This window comes from Siphateles boraxobius, unplaced genomic scaffold, assembly GCF_051911475.1.
Source record: "Siphateles boraxobius isolate OS27281-9 unplaced genomic scaffold, OSU_SipBor_1 19, whole genome shotgun sequence".
In the NCBI taxonomy this organism is placed as follows: Eukaryota; Metazoa; Chordata; class Actinopteri; order Cypriniformes; family Leuciscidae; genus Siphateles; species Siphateles boraxobius.
Genome location: NW_027508799.1, coordinates 24,555,916 through 24,583,714, shown reverse-complemented (window position 1 = coordinate 24,583,714; position 27,799 = coordinate 24,555,916). Strand labels below are relative to the sequence as shown.

Here is a 27,799-nt window from a genome sequence, read left to right as displayed (position 1 = left end):
CAGAGAGTAAATCAAGACTTGTATAGGACAGTTGGAAAAAAATGTTCACAAAAAAAAAAAAAAAAAAAAAAATACCTGGACTGAACAAACAAAAGCATTATTATTCCATAATTACAGGGAAATATGTCAAGACTTATAGGATTACAATCAACCACTGAGTTAATCCACTGACAGAGCTTACCTCAAAGCATCTGACACACTTTACCCAACAGTTACTATTTTTAAAAATGGCTCATTTAATAATTCTTGGCTAATCTATAACAAAAAAAAGAACAACAAAAGAGTGTGTGGTTTTATACAAAGGCAATTTATCAATATGCAGACTAGTTTGCCGTCACGTAAAACTAATTTTACCTGCCATATAGAAAATGCTATTACAAACACTGTAAAACATTACTGTTGGTTTAACTTTTGCCGTAAAATTTTAAATACACTGAAATAAAAATAAAAAATTAGTTAATACAAAGAAGGAGATTGGTTTAATCAACAGAAACTCAAAATATTATGCTATCTGAACCACATAAATGATCTAAGTTGACTTGAAAAAGGAAAAAATGTTGTAACAAATCATGAAAATATTTGTACAGGGAATGCTTAATACTTTTCTCACACGTGCATCTCTCTGAATATATACGCATGTTATGCCATGTTCCCCTACTTTATATAACAGGATAACACTATTACATCCTGGATATATTATGATGTATAACTGGAAAATCCAATTAAAATGAGAAACTAACTGAGAAGTGAAAATGACATCAAATATTAGAATTTTGCCACCAAACACAATACCTTTGCTGCTGTGGTTAAACACAAACATTCACACAAATTGAAATATGATAATGAAACTAAAAGCATACAGCTGAAGAAGACCCATCAGATATTTAATTGTGAGAGACTGAATCGCAGACACAATGTTGGTAAATCTTGCCAGAGACGACAATCTGATGCTGTGGCACGATTTATCAATGTGGACTGTTCTCCTGTGCTCACAGGCAAATATTGAAAGGCTCAGACTACAGGGAGGCTTCTCGCTTCCACCATCCATTGAAAGACAAGTCCGGATTATTCAGATCACTCTCAGCAATCCCTTAATTGGTATAAAACACAGAAATTCATCTGTGGAAGGTCAATGCAAAAGTTCTTCTAATTTCTCCATGTAAAGTTGACTCGTCAGCGTCTGCTCGGAGGATTTGCACGGTAAACATCCCCAGTCATTAATTCTAAACCACCCAGAGTTTGGAAGCGGATCTGAGACCTCTGGTATGAGGGGTTAATGAAATCCAAATTAAACTCATTAACTGGACAAAACACCTGCCTTAAAACAAAAATCAAACAAAAACATCCAGTGGAAATGTCATTAACATGTGCTAATATTCAGTTCCTGCTTTGTGTGCAAGTCGCTCGACACACAATAGGGAATCCTAATATTAAACTGGTCAATATTGACAGCGTGTCCATTTGATAATTGGAACGCCAAACGCTGGCAGCCAGAGAAACGCTTTGTTAAGAGATGTTAATGAATGCTAAATGATGGGGATACACATTTGTGTGTCTAAAACACAAAGCCTCAGGGGGCAGGTGTCCTCATAATTCGTCACGCATTTTAAAGCTAAGCAAACAAGCACGATGTACATAATTGTATGTTCATGCTAGCTGCCGACTTCTCTTCAGTTGCATGACGCAAATGAAATAAACACATTGTGATCTGTGCCATGTAGACCCTCAGGGAGGGATTAAAGGGCGCATCAGTGAAACAAACTCGACGGCTCAACCCTCCTTGGCATTTCTCTGAGAGTGAGTTAGGAAAGTGCCGAGCCCCAACAGCAGCTTTTAATTTATCTGATGGGCCAGCGGTGGCCTAAAAGCATGAGAGTAGTGCCAATATTATTGATAATTTACATGGAAAAAGATGTTGGTGGGAATCCAGTTATTAATATGAGAGATTTAATGAGAATTAAGTCGAATTCAAAGCCAGCAGACGTGTATGAAGTGGCTCAAAGTGATGGGGTGAGGCTGGGTAAGTTCTCACAATCGGGACAGGACCTGAACTGAACCTCTGCGCCAATAAACTCATTTAGGTCCAATTGAGAATGATGATGGCCAATTAAAAAACCTGGTGTGTGACCAATCACAAGTAACTCACCTCTGGCTGTTTGACACGGCCCTCCTGGAAAGAGCAGCTGCTCGGGTCATGGGTGCATGTGTGACGGTATTTGCACCAGTGGCACTGGTATGGGCTTCCGACACAGGACAAACACCTGAGACAAGGAGAGGGTGGAGATTTAGATTTAGATTTGTTTAAGTATTCTTGAAAATAGATGGGATGTTACACTACTGCACAACATCAGTTGTAAATACAAAAGATACTCACGACTTGTGAACACTGCAGTTGTAGAAGACAAAGCTAGTGTTGGCAAAAGCTAGTCCCGTCTCTTTTGATTTGAGGTAGAGCTGGACAATCTGATGGTCACCTAAGAGGCAGGAGGAAAACATTAAAAGTGTTGACAAAGTTGCTACATCAGTTGATATAAGGCAAGTGAGCTGCCTACAGAGAACGCAGATTGTTCCAAAAGGTGAGTGACAATGCACTACAATGTTATTTAGACACCAAAAAGTATAGATTAAAAAAAAAAGTGTCATTCAAATTCATTTAATTAATTTAAAAATCATATTGGGATTCATTTACCCAATATTTGTTAGTCTGTAAACAGTATATACAATGATAATTCACTCATTTTATGATGAATGGTAGTGCAACACGCAATATAAATAAAATAGCCACTTGGCAATTGGTAAAGTCATCATGACATTGCAGCAGCCATTAGAAGATCCGGTTCCCATAGAAACAGTCAGTGTCCTGAGACATGCACACCCGGGACTCCACATGCGCATTGGCTGGACCAACCTGAAATAACGCTATTGTTGCATAAGAAACAAAATGTATGGGTAGGGTCATATCAGCAGTTTTTGAGATTTAGGCATTTCCCCATTCAAGTAGATAGGAGTTTGTTTTGCATGCTCTGGAAACCTGCCCAGAAGCATTGCAAATATAACCGACATTCCTCAAGGGACTTTGTGTCTATTCTGTATTTTAATGCTTAGATTATCACGCTGTTAGCATAGCAACATGCTAATTCAAAACACTAAGTTTAATATAAAATTATCTCATTCATACACCAATGACACCAAGCTGTCTTAATAAGGTTATATGGTAAGTAGTTTATATAGTGTGTGGATAATAGAGTAGCTTTTTGAAGCTAAGGAATAATGTGACTGCTCCTCCTGCCAAAAATGAGCTAAAACCCTTCCCATGAAAAATCCCTCAAGAAGAGGAGAAGAGACACAGAGTGAGATAAAGAAACCTGTATGAGTTAATGGAAATGTGGCACAAAAGTGTCCATCTTCAGAGTGTTTTTGTCTGAGCTAATGAAGAAGCTAATGTTTAATTCAACATGCCGGACACGACATCTCCCCTCTCAAAGGAAGATCATACTTTTCCCCACATTCACAATCTATTCCAGTCTCTCCTTTTCTCACATATTTCTCTTCAACCTCTTTTTTGTTCTCCTAATGTCCACTCCCCTTTCCTGTCGTGCGGTGTTTCTTCAACAAAGAGCGAATCATTCATCAATCACTTTAAAGTGTGCCTGACAATGAATCTGTCCTAATTAGCTCACCTAAATGTTACCTTGATGGCTGGTATCTCCAGAGTGTGTGTGTGTGTGTGTGTGCGGGTGTGTGCAGGCCCCCTGCCACCCGCTGCAGAGTATGTCCGCCTTTAATGAGTCACTCAGGACATACAAAGTTACCATGACACTAAGAAATGAAAGGAAAGTGAGGAATATGGGGGAGAGCACAAATAAATGACCAACAACTGCAGGGGTATTGTGTGTGTGCATACAAAATCCATAAAAACGCATCTTGCTTCACAATTTTAACGTTATGACGCATCCCAGTATTAGGGGTTAAATACTGTATGTACATAACAGTGATGGTGTATGTATCCAGTAGTGTGTGAATGTGTATAAGTGTGCACCCTCAGGTGTGTAATAGTGTACTTATGCAGTGATGAGAGAGTGTGTTTTTGCACTGTGGCATTTCAGAGCTCTGGGCCTTTGCAGATTGGGCCGACCTGTAATTTCATGGTGGCCTGACTAGCATGCATCATTATTCACACACCTCACACCCCTGTGCACGGCTCTTTCAACCTCACATCCAGGCCGCTGTGCCACTTACTAGGATAATTTGCAGGTGTTTCTATCTGAGATGCTCCGAAAGAATACTGTTGCTTCCGTTCAGCCTTGAATTACTGTATGTTGTGTTTTACCCCCCCCCCACCCCCTCTTTTCTACCTGTTTTTGCCCTGGAAACACACACGGAGTATTCCCTTGTTTCTGCAGAAGCACGCGTCTTCATTATCCTAACGCTGAGACGTTTTCATATTATGAAAAATTACCAGCCTCTAGACAGCTGCCCAGATGTGCGCTCATTTCAATTATGTCAGGGTAACCAAGCACGTCTTAGAGAAAAGAGAGGCAAAAAACGGCATCTACGAGAATGCGGAAGAGGTGGCAAAATGTTCTCTCTTGAAAAATCTTTTCTCTCTTATCTGCTGGAGTGAATGCTGTCAAAACCATTTCAGCCGAGCAGATGGAGTGAAGAGTGTCATCAGTTCAGGAGATCCAATCCAATCACTTTACTTGAAAAATCTCTCAAACCTCTGTGCCAATGGAGCCTCAAAATGAAAGACTGAAATGGAGGGAAACAGACGAGAGAGCAGGAGACAGAATGCCAAAACTGCCTCCCTCTTCACGACCTTTATTCACTCAATTACAAAACACGTCCTGCGGCAAAAGTCAACAGCTGCAGGCAAGATAATGAGCATGTAAACTTCCATCTCTGCTCAGGTGTTTATGTCTATCACTCTCTCTCTTTCTTAGACAGTCTTTCCTCCTTCTCTCTGATATAAATCCAGCATCTCTGGAGTCTGGAGCAGATTTCTCAATCCAGCGTCTCCAATTATAAAACTGTCACAGTCTCACTTTTAGTCTCAGTCTATTAACACTACCAAAACAAACGTCAACATTCAGGATTTTCGTCCAATTTCCTCTTAAATTTGACTGGTTAGTGATGGCATATGTTCACACCTTGGTCTACGACAATGCGTGGAACTTCCTTCTCCGCAGGAGAGCTGCAGGTAATGCGGTTCCCTTCGACTAGACCATCCATCTCCGCCAGGTCCTCAAAGGTGCAGTTGACCCCCGCAGAAAGTTCTGGCACATTATGTGCCTCCAGCACGAGCTGTCAAGGAAAAAGAAAAGACATGCTAAAGTTATACAGGGGAGAAAATAAAAGGCAATAATGGACAAGACAAACTTTGGTATGTATCGCAAACTGACACATCATCTTTGTGCAGATAATAAACTCATTTTTGCTGCCGCTGCTCCTAAAACTGCTGTAACGTAGATATTTTCTTACGTCTGTGATTTGAAAGGCTCTTGAGAGAGAAGGAAGTCTGCAGACTCCACACATGGGAAATCTCAATCCTGCCGCAGACATCAAGACATCCCAGAAAACACACGTAGCCATTCCATAAATATCCCAGCTGACACGTGACCAACCACACTGCGAAATCAGGCCATTGAACCAGCGGCCACATATCTCCTAAATTTCTCGAGGAAAATGTCCAGAGACATCAAGAGATTTCAGTCAGCCATCAGTCAGCCTGTACTGACTCTAATGTGTTTCACTGAACTCAAGTGGGTGGGAAATTGAGAGAGAGAAGGAGAGAGTGAGAAAGAGAAAGGGCTATGGGGTGAGAGTTTTCATTCTCTTTTTTCTTTATGCTTTGTCTCTGTCCTCTCCATCTCTGTTACCCACAATGCCCTCTGGCTCCCAGCTTTCGAATGAATTTCAAGCCCTGCTCTGAAGCACATGTTGCCTGACACCAGAGTCAGATGACGTGAGAAACGAGGGAAAGATGGAAAAGAGAAGAATGAGAAAGAGCAACTGTCATGAGACAAATACATGCCCCCTTTACACCTGACATTATATTGGCTGTGTTTTTTTAATGAAAAGCATTCTGAATTAACCATCTTTGTTTCTACAATTTGATAAATGTGTAAGGAGTGAAAGAATATTTAGATACCATCTGGATACAAAACGCATGTTATAATGTCAAAGAATGCACCAAATAAAGAGATTGCAGGGAGAGAAAATAATGAAGTTGTATATAGTTAGAAAGACACAGCCAATATGCTGCCGCTCTCTCTGTCATTTTGACTCTGTTGGGGGGCAGTTTGGAAAAGCGTGTACTAATGCTCTGTGAGGGCATCATGGGAGGTGAAGTGGATAAAATCCGAATATCCACACTAATAGGAAGCCGCAGCCTTGCATAGAGTGTTCCTGCACCCAGCATTACATTGGTGATATGGCCTGAAACACCCTTTACTCAACCGAACGGCTGACCGGGGCTGTTTTTAGATTGCTGTTTAATGAAAAGGCAGGGACATGTTGCAGACACTTTTCCCATCTCCCCCCCTCTCTCGCTGTTTTCCGCTTTCCCATTAGAGTTCAGGATGCACCGGTGGATGGCGGCGCCACTCTGGGATTTAATTTATTTTTCCTTTTAGAAAGAGATGCAGAGAGAATTTCTTCAATTACATTTCAAGCAGCGGCGAACAAACCCTCACTGGCCATGATAAATATGAAAATCATCCCTCTCGGAGAGGGACCCTACAAACAAACAAATAAAAGGCCTCTTGCAGCAGAGGGTACGACACAAGGAATATGGTGTCTTTGATTACCTCCTACCTCAACAGAAGAATGCATCAAGACGAGAGACTCTCACGAACTTCAGATGCTGATGCGGGTTTCTAATTACGCCTCAGGATTTGCTAGTTGATGGAAACAGAGCTGTCGATGTACCCCTAGGGACCCCGAGAGCTATGAGATTCTACCTATTGTACCCTGTGTTGTACTTTAAAAATCCCATGGATAAAATCAATCTACATTTAAATGAATTCTGAGCACTTAGCACATCCAGCCATGACTGATGTTTTCTTTAAACAGCTAGCGAAGCCTTTGTATTATCTAAAATAAACTTCTTTGGTAAATGGACTCAGTAATATGAACAAGAGCGGTTAATATAAATAAATAAATTCCTTGTAAGATGAGCTTTACTTTGGTACTGCTGCTTTACTGCTGAGTGAAGGTCCAGAAGGAGCTTATGGATAAAATGTGAAATAACATGAAATAATTGAAAAAGAAAAATGTTTTCTTTTTGATGAGAAACTTATTTCAATCCCTAAATTCTCCCTGCAGACTGAACAAAGAAGCTTTGTGCTTATCTCCTCAAACAATATTCAATAATAAAAAAGGTCAAGAAACACCATGAATGCCTGTATAGTGTATTTGCAGATGTGTTGTTTTCCTCTCAGTAATTTCAGTTTGAAGGAAAAGGTCAATTGGACACTGTCTGTGTCAATTCCTAACCAGTCTTTTCATAACACACACACACATAAATATATTCATTTATTTGTAAAAAATACTGTAGTAACTGTATAAGATTTTAAATCTCTCTCTCTCTCTCTCTCTCTCTCTCTCTCTCTCTCTCTCTCTCTCACGGTTTGCACAAAAATATGAAGCAGCACAACTGTTTTCAACTTTTCAACTAAATGTTACTTGAGCATCAAATAATCATATTAGAATGAGCTCTGAAGGATCATGTGACACTGAAGACTGGAGTAATGATGCTGAAAATACAGCTTTGATCACAGGAATACATTTTTCTTCTACCAGCACTCACACACATCATCAACTCATCCCTCCATACTGGCATTTTTCCTACAGCATTTAAGCAGGCTCGGGTAACCCCACTGCTTAAAAAACCAACATTAAACACATCACTTCTAGAGAATTACAGACCTCTCTCTCTCCTACCATTCATTGCAAAAACACTTGAACGAGTTGCTTTCAACCAAGTATCATCTTTCCTGTTTCTGAACAACCAGCTGGATGTTAACCAATCTGGCTTCAAGAAAGGGCATTCGACCGAGACCGCATTACTTTCAGTCACAGAAGCCCTGCGGATCGCTAAAGCTGCTTCCAAATCATCAGTTCTCATTCTCCTAGACCTGTCTGCTGCCTTCGACACTGTGAATCATCAGATCCTTCTGTCCACCCTCTCATCACTGGGCATCACTGGAACTTCCCTCCACTGGTTTGAGTCCTATCTCACAGGTAGGTCATTCAGGGTCGCATGGAGAGGCGAGATATCCAAAGCACATCGACTGACCACAGGGGTTCCCCAGGGGTCAGTCCTTGGACCCCTCCTCTTCTCCATTTACACCACATCACTGGGACCCATCATACAGGCACATGGTTTCTCTTACCACTGCTATGCTGATGACACCCAGCTCTATCTCTCATTTCAACCAGACGATCCCACAGTAACTTCACAATCCAGCTAGACTCATCCTCAATCACCCCATCAAGGTCAGTCAGAAATCTTGGAGTAATCTTTGATGACCAGCTAACCTTCACAGACCACATTTCAAAGACAGCTCGATCATGCAGGTTTGCAATGCACAACATCAGGAAGATCAGGCCTTTCCTAACTGAGCATGCAACACAACTTCTTGTCCAGGCCCTGGTTATTTCTAGGCTTGATTACTGCAATGCTCTTCCAGCTGGTCTTCCATCATGTGCAACTAAACCCTTACAAATGATCCAGAATGCTGCTGCTCGTCTTGTCTTCAACGAGCCCAAAAGAGCCCACGTCACTCCTCTGTTCATCTCCCTGCATTGGCTACCACTCGCTGCTCGAATCAAGTTAGGCGCTGACACTTGCTTACATATTGTCCACCGGCTCAGCTCCCTCCTACTTTCACTCGCTCCTACGGGTCTACAGCCTTACCAATAGCCTACGATCGGCCAAGGAGCGACGGCTCGTGGTGCCTTCACAGCGAGGCACAAAATCACTGTCCAGAACATTCTCATTCACGGTTCCATGCTGGTGGAATGATCTCCCCACCCTCGTCCGGAATGCAGAATCCCTGACAGCATTCAAAAGACAACTGAAAACTCCTCTCTTCCGTGAGCACTTAACATAGAGAAAAACAAACAAACAAAAAAACAAAAAAAAAACTTTTTCTTGAAATCTTCGCTTGTCTGGTTTATGCTACTCTGAGCAATGTTTGAACTTGGTATTCTGAGCACTTCTTGCGTTGTTTTTGCCTCTCCATGATGACTCGCTTGGTTTAATCCTCAAATGTAAGTCGCTTTGGATAAAAGCGTATGCTAAATGACTAAATGTAAATGTAAATTACACTTTACTATATATTCACAAAGAAAACAGCTGTTTTACATTGAAATAATATTTCACAATATTACTGGGTTTGTTTTGTATTTTTAATCAAATAAATGCAGCCTTGGTGAGCAGAAGATACTTCTTTTAAAAACATTAAAAATCTTACCGACCCCAAACTTTTGAACGGTAGTGTACATATGTTTACATTGTCACATAAGCTGCTTTCCTCATGGGGACCAAAAATGGACAAGGACAAGGATTTCTGATATTGCCATCTTTATGGGGAATTTATTTCCTCCTAACATATAGGCACTGCATATATTGAATACACACTCACTTGGACTAATTCAACTGGTCTAAGCTGGTCTAAGATTTTGAAAATTGAGAGGATTGGGCTCATTATTTGAAGATTAAAGCTTTAGCACTCCCAGAACACACCTGGACAGTTTATACAAGGACTTCTTGTGAAATGGGAATCTGGCGATATGATCACATCAACTCTTCATCGACTGAACAGCTACCGCTGAATATCCTGACATCTGCTTTTGACCGTTTGCCTAGATAAAGTCAACATGAATGCTCTAATTGAAAGAAATACAGGGCTTATAAATGGAAAAACACAGCGGTGTAAATGATTTAGTGTATCTAAACATATCCTAGGTACTGATTAAGCATTACTTTGTAGCACACACGTACTGTACCTAATGTACACACTGGGCAGTTTATTAGCTCTTATACAGCCTAGTAGTTGAGGTTTCGAATTTGGGCCCAGAATACAGATCCTGAATCAGCTGAAAAGCAGGCTTCTCTAGTGGAGCCGTTAATCTGATATAAAGGCTCAGAGGAGGTGCTGGATTACATGAGGATAAGGTCTGAAACCATGGCCTGCTTTGATGGATTTTACACACACACACACACACACACACACACACACACACACACACACACACACACACACACACACACACACACACACACACACACACACACACACACACACACACACACACACACACACACACACACACACACACACACACACACACACACACACACACACACACACACAAACACACACACACACACACACGTAGTGTTTCCATGTTTTATGGGGACTTTCCATAGACATAATGATTTTTATACTGTACAAACTGTATATTCTATTCCCTTACACTAACCCTACCCCTAAACCTACCCATCACAGAAAACTTTCTGCATTTTTACATTTTCAAAAAACATCACTTAGTATGATTTATAAGCTGTTTTCCTCATGGGGACCAAAAAATGTCCCCACACGAACAAGGATTTCAGATATTGCCATCCTTATGGGGACATTTTGTCCCCATAATGTAGGGTTTACCAGGCCACACACACACACACTGAACGAGTGGTAGAGTCAGCACTTAGCTAGGTTAAGCCAAAAATAAATAAGTAAATAAACACCAATAAAAAAAACTAACTGTCCTGACTAAGGATAAGGGAACATAGTGACTGACATGAGGAACGACACAAGGAAACGAGTCAATACGACACCTTAACTGTTTACATGTCCAGCAATATTCTGATTTTAATCCGAATTTGCTCACATTTGGGTCATTTAAACACATTAACATAATTGCTTTACCAAATTGAGCCAATCTTCTGGTTCCTAGAAATGTATTTATCTGAACTTTGTGTTATGTACCTTATTTACAAAACCTTAACTGAAGATACATTCAGCTCTGTGCATGTCCAAACATAGGTAATTCTGGGTGATATTTGGCAGAGTTAGTTGTAAAAAGCAGAGCTTCAAAGAAACATTTATGGAGTGAGGAGGAAACTCAGTTCTGGCAAACATTAAAAGAAGCGTCTCATGCCCTACATTTTGCAATTAATCAAGTTCTTGCATGTTATTGTTAAGGAAAATTAGTTTATTAAATGACTGCCTAAAATTTAATTAGAAATGGCCAAATTGTAATACATGTACTTCATTAAATTGAATGTGACATACGAATAAGAGTAAATGTATGCAAACTTTAGAATAAAATATTATTATATGGAAATATCTCAATAGTTTAAATTGATTATTAACTACAATACATTCTTATTTATTTTTCTGTATTCCCTTAAATCCCTTTTAATCTTCAATTATTTAATTCCTTTAAAAAAAAAGACCAAGAACACCCACTCCCCCACACCATTTTTTTCTTGCTGTGGAGCATGTAAACATCTTTTCAGAATAACAGTTTAACCAGAATATGTATTTTAATCAGAAAATGTTATGCATATAACCGGTCAATGCTAGATCTCATAAGGTACAGGTACACCACCCAGAAGCATCATGTCATGTGTCCTAAGAGCCAAGACCTAAAAGTCCTATAGACTTTTAGATCCTAGACCTAAAAGTCACTGAAATAACATGGCATGTGTGATCCGGTCAAACTATGATGTGTCTTCACAAACCCATCAGTGCAACGAGCAGATCCATAAAGGCAGAACTTGCATGATCGCATTAATGATGGAGCCAGAAAAGCAATGGGCTCCATAACCAAATTAGTGAAGGCTAATGTCAATATGTCCAGCGTTTGGCTTTATCCTCAGAAACACTTAAAGGTTTAGTATTTCCTCAGTATACCTTAAGGATATTTCATGGTGTGATTACACAGAGGGAACAAAGGTGATAATTGATTATTAGCGCTCACCATGACACTGTATTGGGACACAGAGATGTTGTTGGGATGAACGCTGAGTCTCACACACTGCTTTATATCAGAGGCGAAACGGCGAGGCTCGGATGACCGCTCACACTTTTCCTTCCTGGTGCACCTAGAAAAAAAAAGATGTAAAGAAATACGTGAGCACCTGAGGAAAGGAGAAAGACAGCATGTGAAAGGAAGACAAAGCATTTGATAGAATGGGGGAAATAAAAACAGCTGCACAAATGCATCCAACCATCTCCCATCTGTGACCAGCACAGCATGAAGGAACTGGAACACAAGCTTGATTACTAGTCCAAATCCATGCATTATATTTCTGTTTCATATTTCAGGAGAGAGGGAGGTGGGACAGAGATAGAAAAAGACCAGTAGTTGTGGTAACTCTATCCTGTTTCTGCTCTCTCGACAGTCCTAAAACAACAGCGACTCTATTTGTGGAAGCAGAGCAGGCCCAAAGGGCCGAGGGACAAGCCAGCTTTGTGTTCCACCCTTAATGAAGTGTATTCATCGCTCCCGGGTTCTGCAGGTGGGGAGGATCAGAGCTCAGAGACCCCTCCCCACCCTTAAGATCCAAAAACCATCCACTCTGATCTGTTAACAAAACTGGGTCACAGAGCCGATGAGGAGACCACCCTAACACTGTGACATCTAATCCAGACACATCAGATTACAGGCCCAAGGTTAAGCACGTTTAAGACTGTTTTACACTTGCGATTTTTAGCTGTGACCGCTTGACTTGCAGGGTTACGTACATGTGCTAAAGAACCCAGATACCAATATGTTGGGCTGATTTCAAGCAGTGGACAAACATTAATATTGTCCTGGACCCTGTGATAATTCACCACATCAAAATTATGCATTAACCACATATAAAAGCCCACTACTGAGCCATTTATTTAAAACTTTCTAGGATTTAACATGACAACACTACTTACAATTATTTACTGTATAAAAGTAAACAGATGTCCGAATTATTAGGCAATAAACTGAATTAAAAAATACATAATGTTTAATTAAAAATACAGTTGTATTTAATTTTCCATTCTTTAAATGGGTAACACTTTACAAGAAAGTTTCATTAGTTAACATTAACTAACTGCTTTAGTTCACATGAACTAAGAATAAACAATACTTCTACAACATTTGTATATCTTAGTTAATCTCAACACATACTAATACATTTTTTTAAATCAAAAGTATATAGTATAATCAAGTATAGTATAATCAAATCAAAAATATATATTACAAATGCATTTGTAAACATTATTTAATGCACTTTGAACTGTGAACTAACAAGAACAAACAATGAACAACTGTATTTTTATTAACTACCATTAACAAAGATTAATGCACTACTTGTAATCATACATAAGGTATAACCACATATGAAAACATTCTATTGAGTCATTTAAACATTTCAGAGTTTTACCTGCTTGTATAGTACAAGAGTGTGTAAAACAGCCTGCTCTGTCTGGGTTTTTAGCCTGTCATTCCCCTGACTAATCCAGATTGGCTTTATTCAAATCTGTGAAGCAATTAACTACGAATCAGCACAAAGTCATTATAAGAGGGAAAGAAGTTTATAACGGATGACAGTTGTGACAGGGTTTTCCACTGTAGAAAAGGAGGGAGGAGAGAGAGGTAGGTGGATGAATTGAAAAGTTAAGAAGCCTAACCTGGAGAACTCGGAAAACAGAATGGGAATAATCTGCTGGTGAAATAAAGAGGAAACGAAAGAGATTTAAATGGCAACAATCATCCTCTTTCTCTGTGCCTCTGTGCTAAGCAGGTCTAAGATGCATTTAATCAGAATGGCCTCCTTTGTAACTCCAATCACACAGCCTGAATACCTTTCTGCCACTGATTTAATAAGCATGCTGTGTACAACGTGTTCAAACACACACATACTTACGCTAGGTGGATCTACGGGTGGTGTGTAGCATTCTCTGAGGGAGAGACAAACTGCTCATGTGTCTCTGGATGATAAAACATCACATACAGTGACACCTAACAAGTCTCTCAAGCCTCTCTTGGTCCACAACCATTACGCAAGACTTCAGGAAAGTACGTAAGCAGTGAAGCCCGTTTAAACGCAGGCATAATCTTTCTCACCAATAGGGGGCGTATGAGGGTTGTCTGTATATAATTCCCGAGATTACAGTGACTTTGACATGTTGTGGCTGAAACAAGTCAGCACTGCTTGTAAAAACGGGAATATTTCTTATTTAAAAGGGTTATAAACGAGATGCCTGCTATGGCCTGAAAGCACTGTAAAAACATTTATGAGCCTTCATTTATGAGCTTGTGTGATACAGGCCTGGAGACAAGTGAGAGTGGTATGGATAGCAGTGTGTTTGTGTATTTCATTTCTTTAATAAATGAAAAAATCACTGGCTAAACAATGAGCCTACTTACTTTCAATTTCCCATTTCCTTTATAGTGTACAATGCAATATATTACTTAAAAAAAAATAAAAAAAAATAATAATATATCTAATATATATAACATATATATATATATATATATATATATATAACATTATATATATATATATATATATATATAACATTATATATATATATATATATATATTAGGGCTGGGCGGTATGACGGTATATATCTTTACCGCGGTAGAAAGTGATTTTTTTATTCCGACGTAAATACGTGGCCGTGGTTAACTCACTAACTCACATATTAGGGCTGGGCGGTATGACGGTATATATGCTTACCGCGGTAGAAAATGTCAACCGTAACAGATTTTTTATTCCGACATGTAAATAAGTGGCCGTGGTTAACTCACGTGCAGCATGTGTGAGACTGAGACACTGAGATTTGTCAAAGAAACATGGAGAAAGCAGAACAATAGGATCTACAAAGGAATTACGTTTTCTAAAGAGTTATTGTTAACGTGATATTTTCGGGAAAAAATGAGCAGCAGTCAACTAGTAGTGCAGCACCCGTAGACTACAGTTTAGAGGAGTGCATGTTCGCAACGGGGAAAGCATGAAGCTTACTTAACATCAGTTCATATATCAATATTGTAACGAATAGAAATAACCTTAAACAATGTATAGTTATCTGCATCTTTCCATCTCTTATGTATAGTTACTTTTTAAACACGAAAATCGTATTCAGCATTACAAGCAATGAACAACCTGGTTGTTAAAGCGAATATATGATCCTGTATCTGAGGCAAAATTACTAAATATGCAGCGCGAGTTATATATTTCTAACTCCAAACAATTGGTCACTGAACCAGCTGATAAAATCTTCCTTTGATTCGATACGTGATTACAACTTGACACTCAAATGAACCAATCGCATTTTACTGATGCAAAAGGCGCGCGCGTACACACACGCTGAGAGGGAGTGCATGTTTCAGTGTTCAACGGGCTATGGTAAAATAATGACGCAGTTATGAGGTGAGTATAATTTAAACTGCTTAGTCAACACACTAACAGTAGCTCCTGTTCGGTTTTCATACTGCTGCTCTCCTTCTAGTCACTTCTGAACTTGATGAACTTGACACTTCTGAACTTCTCTTGATTAAAGCTCCAGGTGACCGGTTGCCAGATATTAAAAAAAAGAGCCAAACAAGCACCTTAAACGCAGTATAAAAGGCAGACATGGCAAAAATGTACCAGGGAACACATGTAAACATAAATAGTATTACTAATATCCTACAAAATTAGGGAAGTACTAACTAAAAAGGAAGTAACTAATTTATTATGAATATAGAATAGTTCAATATAAAATATTCATATATTATAAACTAATTGATGAAGTAAAGCAATAACATGAAATTGAAAAATTATTCAGCAACACTTTATTTAACGTTGAATTGCACCTATGAGTTGTATTTAAAATCAATCAGTTGGGGGCAGTTCATCTAAAAGTTGATGAGTGTGTTCTGTTAAGTATAGCTACCAAAATAGTTTACCAAAGAAATAATTTACCAAATAAAAGAAAAATCTAAATCAAACAAGGTGAAATACTTTTCATTTCTAAAGTATTTGGGTTTATTTATTATACGAAGCCCTTTTTGTCGATTTTTCGAGAATAACTATATATAAATAACTATATCGTAAAATATATCGTTACCTTGAAATAAAATTTAGTCATACCCCCCACCCCTAATATATATATATATATATATATATATATATATGAAATATCCTATCCAATTCATAATATATTATTAATATAGTTTATTATATAATTTACTTTTATTATATAAAAGTATATTAAGCCTATATGATACAATATATTATGTTATGTTTTATTGCATCTAATAAATTGGTGATCTCCTTGATAAGTGATCCTGCGCGCATCTGTCAACACACGGCAGGTTTGTTTTAATAGCGAATCATTAGTAAAGTAAACTGCTCTATTAGAAGACTAAGGAGTAATTTGTTTCCCTCGTTATGTAAATGCTGCCCAAACATGGAGAAATGCAGTACTTTGATGAATAATGAACAGGAAATGAAATCGCATCAAAGCGATCAGACAGACGGGAGTGCAGAAGTGGGCCTGCAAAACACTAAAGACGGCCTCCTGGCATCTCGCCTGCCCTCTCTCTTCTTGTTCCCCTCGTGACCCTCCCTTCACTCTGCTCTCTGACACACTGCCCTAAATACCATTACACCACTCATGCCAGCAGAAGAGGAAATAAGCAAACAAATAAACGCACATTAATAAATGAATAAAAACATGTCATCAGTGCATTAAATTGCCAGCTTTGCGTTTTGATCGAGGGGAACGACTTGTAGCGAGCTTGCAACGCCATCCCTCATATCAAACCCACAGACAGTGAGAGAGACAGACTACTACAGATGTCTTTAAAAGAAAGAAGCTAACAGAGTCAGCCGGAAGCAGCTAAATTAATAAGTTCTGCTAAAATAATAAATCCCTCAAGGAGTTTTATTCAACAGAGTTTTAGTTGCTCTGCAACTAAAACTGTTTATTTACAGTAAGAATGAGTTAGTAAGAATAGACTCACACTGGAAAACCTTGTTTTACCAAGATTAATTTGTAATAAACATGAGGAAGTACATTTCTCATGTGACTGATGACAGAGGAGTTAAAGTGTGTACTCCAAAAGTCTGACCAGCTGTGTGAAGCAAAGTTAACTCTAATAGGGCAAATACTGGAGAAGAACTACATGTTCCATAAGAAAGAAAAGCAAACTAACATATTGCTTTTGCAATTAATAGAGTACAGCAAATCCAATGAATGGGATTATCCAGAAGAAAATTCTCCAAAATGTAGAGAACACTGCATGGAACACTGTATCCCATGATGCAATGTGCTCGATTTGACCTTCCATTTCAAATTGTAAATGTATACATACCTTTTACAATAACCTTAGAATTGAGAGTGTGGTTTAAAACGCTACCTGTATAAGCAGATTACTAGACTGTTTAAAAATAAAACTTTTACAGTGAAATGCCTACCGTTCCTCAGGCAATTCTACTCCAAATGTCTCATTGAATTTCCATTATGCATAAAATAAAATTCACAGTACTTTATTGCAGTTCAGTTGAAAGAAGACGTTTGAACTCTAGCCAGGTCATGCTCTACATACCATAGTACAGTAACATATTAACATTATTTATGGAGGAGTCGATGCATATTGAATATGCACTTAAATACACATTCATCATAACGGTTATCAAGCCTCCCATTGGGACGGTTTCCCAATGGTTAAGAGCAACCAAAGGGATGAGGAACGAGAAGCGGAAATTGAAACCCCAAGTTGCACATATAAAGTACAGTACAAAAAATGAGATGCTTTTAAAATGCAGTGTGATACCCAGAGAAAAGGGAGCAAGGGAGAGCATTGACAAAAGAAGGAGCAGCCACACTGACAAATGGCAGGTTTAAATTTAGAGTCAGCGCTGTGAGCCAGACCCTCAGAGCCCCTTGTGAGAGAAGAGCAAGTCGCTCACTATCGTTATGGAGAGAGCAAAGAAGAGGGATGGAAGGAAAGAGGGAGGCATGAAGCAGAGAGAAGGAAGGAGGGGAGAAGACAGAGGAAGAGACTCATGCAGAGTCATTACGCAGCCCAGTGGCTCTGACCCGATTATTCCCAGCAGAGACCTTGGGGCCACTGCCCCCCACTGGGCCACAAACCTCAGCTGAGTGGAAAATTAGTGTGGAGCACCCCGGGAACAACCCCAACACACGAGGCATACTGAGACACGCAAACACACACTTGCACAAAAACATCCAGGCTGCAGCAGTCACTTTGCACCATTTCTAAAAAAACATATAATTCAACATCATACCGGGATGGGTGGTATGTTTCGCAATACAAGTTTTCCTTTCAAAAATGTTTTTTTTTTTTTTTTTTTTACTGTATATTAAAACGTCAAAAATTTTGGTAACACAGTGAATTAAATATTTTACAAATGCAAGGTACTTTACCTCATGATTTTTTTAAGTGGAACTTGATGGATGCAAACCAAAAGATTCATGAAAAATGAATAAGTCTGTCAGCGGTGCAAAAATTATTACATAATTCACATTATGTAACAACTCAGTTTAAAACAAAAGACTCAAAACAGATTTAGGAACCAATTCAACACGCCATTTGTATGTTGTAAGATTTATATGATTTGATTTGATTTGATTGATGGTTATATAAATTATAATATTATACATGTCATTATTTCTGATATGTTTGGTCTTCCAATTCAATGGGAACTGAAAATGTTGTAAATAGATGATAACTGAAATTTTTCATTTTTGGGTGGACTATTCTGTGTTTGGAAGTATAGGGAAGGATTGTAGTACATAAAGTACTTTTGCCTAATCCTACTGACCACAACACCAAATCTGCCTAAAACTAGCATGACCTCAGAATCTGAGTTTCATTTCAAAACACTTTCATTTGACTAGAATCCATCCGACTCCAGACTACGGTGCAGCTGGAGAGACACATTACCTATCAAACTCACACACACCTACACAAATACCCACAATTCATCTCAATGCCATAAAAGCATCAAGTTATCCGTGACGCAGCAGCGCTCGCCTCAAAACTCGCATGCAATTTCGGGAGCTGTCAAAAACACCTCAGACCGGCTCCTTCATCTCATCTCCCTGCTGTCCCTGTTCCTCCTGGGCCAGGGGACCCATCTTACCCTGCTAATATTAAACAGGTTATCTGTCTCCTACAACACCACGTCCCCAACAGATCCGATCAAACATTGCACATATTAACACCCGGCTGTCATGATATAGCTCAGAGGAACGTTTACAACTCTTTTTTATCTTTAAACGTTTAGATCGAGCAGACAGATCTTTTTCCTTTTAGCTACAGGGGTCAACTGAGTTTTCAGCAGAAAGAAATACGCATGCGAGAACACGGAAGACCTCTAAGAAAGACTGAAAAGACAAAGGCAGAAAGGATGTGAGGACAATTAGACTCTTTGTCTTCAAAGTTATACAAAGCATTTTAAAGAGGTCACACTCAATAAGACTCCACATAAGAAAGGAGAGTAACTTGAGAGTGTGTGTGCTATAGATAGAGCATCTGTCCTCTATCACAAAGGGCAAACAAGGGTTTTTTCAGCCACCTGAGAGAATGACCCAACAGGTCCCTGTGTGCCCAGAGGAAAAATCAATGTGCCACTCTAATTGTGAGAGAACAATCTCATCTGGTCGAACATTTTATGAAAACATTTTGCTTCAGTGCCAATGCAAGGTGAATGACAGTTTCAAAAAGAGTTTGTGAACTGGCACATTTATGGAACTATTTGAAAAAGAGTCCGTGTAACCGTGAAACACGCATGACATTTGAAACCTGTGTAAAATTAGGCTACGACAAACACAGGACTGTCTTTCTTTTTGTATCCTATACTGTGCTTACAAACTGTACACCTGCTGCAGTGAACACAATGTTCTTTTCATAAATTACCGTATTTATTCCCACACCATTATAGACCATTCAAACACATGGACATTCATGGAAAGAAAATCTCGATGACAGTATATATCACACTGTGACAGTGACTTTTTAAAGGAGCTCAGAAAGGACCTCAAATAATTTGTAATTTTGAACATTTTTATTTTTAGGTGTACTGAGACCCAGCATGATCGGACAGTATTTGGAAGTTACTAGCTAAAAGTAGCTACTAAAAGTAATGCTACTATCTTAACATTTTCAGTAGCTTAGATGTTATTTAAAATAATCCAGTTTTTTTCAACAAGTTAGTTTTTCCAATGAGCAGCAGTTTAGCATACTAAAATGTCCTCAAATTATTTTAATGATTTGGTTAGAATGTTTGAATTAAGTAAATGGATATAAAAAGGTAACACTTTATTTTAGTGACTTTATTACACATAACATGTACTTACTGTATTAATAACGGTAAATTATGCATATTACATGCAACTAACCCTAAACCAAACCCTAATCCTAAACCTATAATAAGTACATGTTGTTAATTACTATTACTAAGTAAATAAATCTATAATTACACTGTAACAAGAGGGTCAGTAATGCAGTTTGTAATGACGACGTTTGATACATAATGACAGAGTTTTCATTTTTGATTTAACTTTCCTATTTCCTGTCTTTTCAATCACTGCCTGCGCACTCTCTCACTTTCTCTCTCAGGTGTGTCTGTCTCCATGTCTAGTTCACGCTCTGTCACACCAGGACAGGCCACCCCTCTTGCTGTCTTCTACACCCTTCCCCCCCTTTGCATTATCTCTCTCTCTGTCTCCTGCTCTTTCTCTGGTGACAGCAAGGTGACAGTGAGGGATAAGTTGAGTCGTGTAGGACTGCCTGCTTTCCAAGAGATCTCATGACAGCAGTGAGGGTGTCTATAGTTCTATCCTGATGCTTCCGTCACTTTTGGAGCATGTTCCTTTCCCTCAGCCAGACGCAAACTCCTCCCAGGCTCTTCAGGAACTCAACGCCAGGGGTGACAGAGCCGGTCCTGCTCCCCTGGGGAGACACCATTCTTCAGTGGGGACAGAGGGGACTGTGCGTGTTTTGGGTCCAAAACAACCCAGGACTGACTTGACGCTTTCAATTCTTTCAATACACGCCTAGGTGGAGTGCACTAAGGACACATTGCACCTGCTGATAGTACCATTGGATGTGCTATCTACATCACTTTAGAAATAACCACATACAAAAGTGTCAAACACAAATGAACCAGCCAGTTAAGATCTTCAGGAGCACTTGATAATTGCAGACAGGTGTGCAGGATAAGGGCTGGATCTGAACTCCGTAGGTAGCCAGATCTCCAGGAACAGGATTGGGCTCCCCTGCCCTATTTTGGAATGTGGATACAGAATTTCTATTACAATTGTGATCTCATTTTGACCCACAAATTGTATGATAGTATCATATATTTATCATATGTCTCATAATAATACTAATAATAAATTGGTCAGTTTTTCAGCTACCCTCTGAAGGTATTTACATTTATGCATTTAGCAGAAGCTTTTATTTGAAGCAATGTATGCTGCCTTGAATGCGTAAATATTTATTAGCTCATGCATGTCAATTTTGCTGGGAATTAAACCCATGATCTTGCCGTTGTTAGTGCCATACTCTAACATAATTATACCGATAATTGCACAAATTTACAACATAATACAAGAGTTGAAACAACGATAAAAGATAAGCTTAAAGATAAACTATGACATCTTTCAGCAAGACTTCATTCCTAAAGAGTTTCAGCATCACGCCAGAGATAAAGAATCTCACCACACCATCCTTTCCTGTGACAGACTTCTGCACAGAAAATAACACTGTCCTTGGAAAGACAAGGATAGCTTCTTCTCTCGACTCACATTAGAACAGAAAGCTGGGGAAGGTCCTGCTGGCGCTGGGGAGAGGCTCTTCTAGTGGCATAAACAAAGCCTTAGCATTAAACAAACCAACACACACATATAGTACAGTGGATCAAAGAGAACTTCTTTAAAACCTCTCCAAGTGGAGCCACACAGACACAAGTTCTGGACGAGAAGGTAAAGGATTTCACAACGGTCCCAGGCTATATGCATATGGGTTCAGATGTCAGGGAGAATCAACGCTGACCAATTACATACCAAAATTGATAGAACCCTAAGCTTCAGCTAAAATAAATAACCTAAAAAAAATACAAATATCTACAATAAATACAAAAAATAAAACACTAGTCACTTGTGGATGCCATCTGTAAAGTTTGTCTCGGAAGGACACATGATCCTTACAGTTTTAAACAATTATCTTGTCTCTCATACAGCCACAGTAACAGGGTGTCAAAGATACTGTTGGATAAACATATTGATATTCTAAATTTGCCCCAAAATAATATCCATCTCATACCCATCTTAATAAAGATACATAAAGATATTATAATGGAGTGTAAATTTGCATCTTTGTCAATCAGCTGCAATCCTTGCCTGTCAGCCTTCTTCGGAAAGAGAGACAGAAATATGACAGCCTTATATTCTCTGTCTTAATTATGATTTACAGCCTATCCGTCTCCGCGCCATTCCAAACCATCACAATCGCTGCTCATTTACACCCCGTGCTAAATGACTGCCTGTGAAACATTCTGGCAATGTTTCCACGACATTTGTAAAGCAGTCAGGGGAGTTATTCATTGCAGCCCTCGGGAACTAGTGTGATCGTCAAGGATGGATGTAATGTTGTTAAATTGTGGTGAACACATTTTCCACTCAATCTGGGATCATACAATGAAATAAATACTATAGGCTTTAGATAGGCAGAATGTAAATGTCCTTTATTCACAAAATACTATGCTGATTATAAAGGCACTCTTTCTTTTGAAATAAACTGAATAAACCTTTTTCTACTAATTTATTTATAGTATAAACAAAATCAATAAATATGCACAAATTTAGTTTGGGTCTAGCACACACACACACACACACACACACATTTTAATTGTCTTTTCTCATACAAAAAACCCAACTTCTTAAACATGAAAAAATCATCCTTTTCAAGTCAAAGGGGCAGAGAGGGATCAGATGGATAAAAATGAAAGCTTAACAAGTAAACAAGCTGCTTCATAAATTACACATCTGAACATTTAAACACACCCCCCCCCCCCCCTCCCTCTCCCAGAGTTATTGATTTTTGCCTCTCTGGTCCTATTTTCCAAGACTAACAGACTCTTCTGGAGATCTTCTGGGTAAACAGGAGTCTGGAGCGGGCGGCTTTGCTCATGTGTTGACAGCGAGAAGGGAGGTTATCTGAAGGTTGATTGGGAACAACAAACTTGCAGAGAGGCTCTTAAACTAAGCAGCAACTCACAGATATCTTTCTGTTCTCTCACGCTATCAGACAGTCTCAAAGCTGCAAAATACATTGTAAAGGTGTTGTTTTTGCCTCAGGTTTGTCTTACACCTCTCACATTTAGATGAAACATGCAATGAGGCTTCAGCAAATGCTTGTGAGTCAATTAGTTGGAACCTTTGTGCTTAAACTTTCAAGAAATAGTTTACACTGTTCACTAAGACCAGTAAAAGGTCTGTAGAAAAAATAAAATGTCTGAGGGGTGCGCGGTGATTCAGTCTAAAAACTGAAGGTCAGAGCCAAACATCCTGAAATTGAGTTAATGCATTGTTAATTTAGTGTCACACAATCTCCCCAAGTGGCTTACACACACACACCATATCAAATGGACCCCCTGACCCTTAACCCCTCTGCTCCATTTTCTCCATGATCAATAATAGTGTGGGTCGAACAAATAAGCCCAGCCATCCATCCACCCCTTCAGAGTGTTGTTTTCCTTCTCTCTCTGGTGATTGTGTGGAACTCTGTTGACTTTTGCATCTCTCTGGAGGACTGGAGTGATCCGTCTCATCACAGAGTTCAGCTCTCCAGCAGTCTAGATTACTATATTTATGCTCAGCTGACCAACATATTGACCTCACTTAACACAAAACAGCCCTCCGCTGCTTTGTGCCATTAGACTATTTTCTACAATTTGATGTGTTAGAACAGTCATGAGAGATTCATAGACAGGAAAGAGAGCTAACGACTTCCTTGAGGGATTTGAACAAACCTCTAACTGTTAAACTGATGCCCCAGTGGTTTTGCTACAGACATGTATGATACCTCAAATCTCCATCACATTTGTTTCTAAGCAAACTTACTTGAATTTGGTGCTTCACGACTATTTATGTTAGATTGTAGTTTTTCTTCTTTTGCTTCATTTTACGTGGCAAAGCCACACAAAAACTTTTAAGAGTGTTTTTCTTCCCATAAATAGCCAGATATTACTCTACATTTTGCTCTCTTGAAATCCATGGGTAACTATGGTAACTGGGATTTTCTCCATAGAGGGAGAGTAATTGTATGAGTTAGCAGAGACAGAGCTACAGTCTACTAAGATGAGCAAAATTAGCGAATTATTATTATTATTATTAATTATAATTCTCATTGAAAACATTTAAAAATAATTTTAAGTTTTTACTTGGTTAAATCATCATAAATTGCTGTGCCTTCCCTGATGCCTGTAACGCAGACAAAAGTAAATAATAAAGCTCATTAAGGTGACAACTGCTTTTATGTCCTTTCTAACATCTTGAAAAATATTAATGGTAATTAGAGACATTTTTCACTTATTTTCCAGCTCCTTGCATGAACTTCAAACATCAAACAACTCACAAAAGTGCTTAATTTATCAAGAGGAAGAACCAGTGTTACTTTAGTATTATTTATATGCTACTATTGATGTATTTATTAATAGTTTGAATTAGCTTTAATTTGTAGCTTTTTTTAATTTTATTTTAAGTTTGAGTAATTTCAGACAGAGATAGATAGACAGATAGGCAGACAGACCTGGGTTGCCGTCCATCTGTAATGTGTGTGCATTCTCTCAACCTAAAATGAACAGGATGACAGTGCAGTCCATCTGATCTCTGCACTTTTCTATTGATCCGTTTACGAAGACTTTCACCTCTCATTAAAAACACCACAATACAGTCACTATGACAGAGAATCTCTTTGTGGCATATCAGTGTCAAGATATGCTGCTTTAACCATCTTTACCAATGAAAAAAGATAGATTACAGCAGACAAATACAGGGAGTGCTGACAAGAGTCAAGCCTGGCATGAGAGAGCCTTCATTGGTCAGGACTCATGTTACAGGGACCCTGGTTAACTATGCAGAAAAAAAAAAAAAAAAGGATGCAGGGGAGGAGAGGATGGGAAAGGTAAACTCCAGGGCAATCAATCAGTCGGGGACCCGGGGAGGCCAGGTCAGATTGCCTGACTCCATCAGAGAGCGGTGCTGTTCACTTTCTCTGGGCATAAGGCCATGAGAAAAGAGAAGAAAGTGAGAGAGGACAGAGTGCTATAAGAAAGTAATGAAAAACACAGACGAGGCGAATGGGATAGTGATGCATAGAGTGAAAAATGCAGTGAAAGACAAAGAAGTCCAAAATAAGTAGTGACACAGCCCTGAACGAAACCAAGGACTTGCCTCTGCAGATGCCGCCATACATGTTGTGTTACCAACCAACATAAAGACCTCCTGCGAGAGCTGGTCCTTCTATCACCTGAGGCTAAACAACAAACTGCTGCTGTATTTATTAGCATTGTGTCCCATGTACACTTGACACTGTCTCTGCTACTAGAGGACAGAGAGAAATGACAGAGTGAAGGAGAGAAAGAGCCAGCTGTCTCTCACTGCGGTTTTCAGTCACAAATGATCTCTTTGCTTCATGGACCATCATAGCTGGTTGATAGCTACGGTATGAATGCAGGACATGATCAGAAACTCTTCTTAAGCCATTGCCAAAGTGTTCTTTGGACACTGCAAAGGACATACAATTGCTCCATGATGTTAAAAAAACATAATTCAACTAGAATAATGATACATTTAAAAAATATACAATATACTCCATTTCCTTCAACACTGCATACCTGCATTCATTGCACCTATTGGTTACCAGTCTTATATAAATGTATATAAAAAACATAAATTATGCATTTAAAAAATAATGATCAAAAACTAATTGCTAAATAAATAGCTAAACAAATAGCTAAACGGCTAAAATGACTTAATGGCTAAATAAATGGCTATATAAATAAATGGCTAATAAAAAAATAATGATGTGATTTAAATACAATGAACACATTGCTAAATAAAATGCAAACAGCTAGAAAATGCTAAATAGATAAATACATTAAACTTATTTATACAAAAATAATTGAAGTGATTAAAATTATTTAAACAAATTGCGAAAAATGATAAATGAAAAAAAGCGCTAACATGTTCACAAAAAAAATTACAAAGTGGCTCAATTCACCTGTATTCATCCTATGAACATCAGCTGGATCAGGAAGTGCTTTAGAGCTGGTGTTCAGCAGCAAAGCTCAAGACTGAAACTATCAAACGTCTCGGGAGGAAATGATACATGCACAGGCCATTTGACCACCGGTCTCACTGTCCAGCACTAAGGGAGCTCTCACTTTTACAAAAGCAAGAGGGAGCAATAGAGAATGAGAGCGAGAGGGTGAGAGACGGATGAGTGTGAGATTTTAAGCATGCGCGACCTTGGGAAGCCATGTGGCAAACGCCATGCCCATGGCCCCTGTCGAGTCTAGTGCACTCAAAAGCCCTGAGAGAGACAGAGAGCATTAGGGCCAGAATCTCTACATATCTCTTTACTTCCGCTCACTCTCTGCACTTAAGAGGGTAACGTTGCTCTTGGTCTGAAACACTGCAAATGTCAGCCAGACCTTCTCCGGCCCTGTCGCTCCTTAGTGGCACAGGCGATGTAATGTTTTAAGACCTAGACATTGTTGAATATGGAGCTGAGTAAAAGATTGAGACAGCCATTCCACACACAAACTACCCGAACAAACACACTCCTCTGGGGTCCTCAAAAGAGGACAAGAATCCAATTTTCAATTTACAGTGGAGTGGGAAATGTGGTCATCCCTTGAGAGCCCGAAGCATCCATCACCCTCACGTTGTACACAGTGGGTGGAAAGGTGGGCTATCTATGAGTATGTGTGTTTACGTGTATCCATGTGTGTGCACGTGTCTGAGATCCATTAGTGGAAAATGTGTGATTGGTGGTAAAGAAAGCTGTTTCCAAACTCTAATGCCACACAATTACTTGAATGTGACTTACTCTAAATGATTAAATGTTTTATTTAAAGTATAAATAATCAAAAAATGATCAAAACCTTAAATCTTATCCTACTTAATTGCTTTAACCAACATCTAGTACACATTCTCCCTTTCTATAATCCCCAGGGTGTTTGTCTGCATTTGGGTGTGCAAGACAGAGTGTTTTGCAGGAGGGTTGTACTCACATGCTATGGAGGACACACCAGCCACAGTGAGGATCTCCAGAACCCAGACACTCGTTGCAGGACGAATACTGCTCGCAGGCCTCCACTGGGACATGGGTCAGCTGGAGACAGACAAAGAGAGGTTAGGTATGGAGTGAGACTTTGATTCATTTATGGCTCTCTTAAGTTGTTCACACTGATTACAAACATTAAAGGTGGACTCAACATCAACTGTCTCATCGCAAAGGTTCATACTGTTAAATCTCATTGAAAACGAACACGTTCTGGTCACTCACTGAAATGTGTTTTACTTCATGTTCATTAGAAAAATATATTATGCTGAGCTTAAAAAAAATATAATAATAATAATATTAATAATAATAATATATATATATATATACAGGTGAAACTCGAAAAATTTGAATATCATGCAAAACTTCATGTATTTCAGTAATTCAGATTAAAAGGTGAAACTAATATATTTAGTATATATAACTATATACATA

At 38.9% G+C, this 27,799-nt stretch overlaps 1 protein-coding gene across 1 annotated transcript in view; it reads right to left on the bottom strand.

The window, feature by feature from the left end:
* Positions 1–27,799, bottom strand: part of plxna4 (plexin A4) — a 216,356-nt gene that overhangs the window by 58,654 nt on the left and 129,903 nt on the right. The window contains exons 5-9 of the mRNA XM_077234456.1: positions 27,315–27,415; positions 11,995–12,118; positions 5,151–5,304; positions 2,375–2,474; positions 2,147–2,261 (exon numbers count right to left, since the gene is read on the bottom strand). Of these exons, the coding sequence (XP_077090571.1) occupies positions 2,147–2,261; positions 2,375–2,474; positions 5,151–5,304; positions 11,995–12,118; positions 27,315–27,415 (594 nt within the window). The remainder of the gene's footprint in view (positions 1–2,146; positions 2,262–2,374; positions 2,475–5,150; positions 5,305–11,994; positions 12,119–27,314; positions 27,416–27,799) is intronic.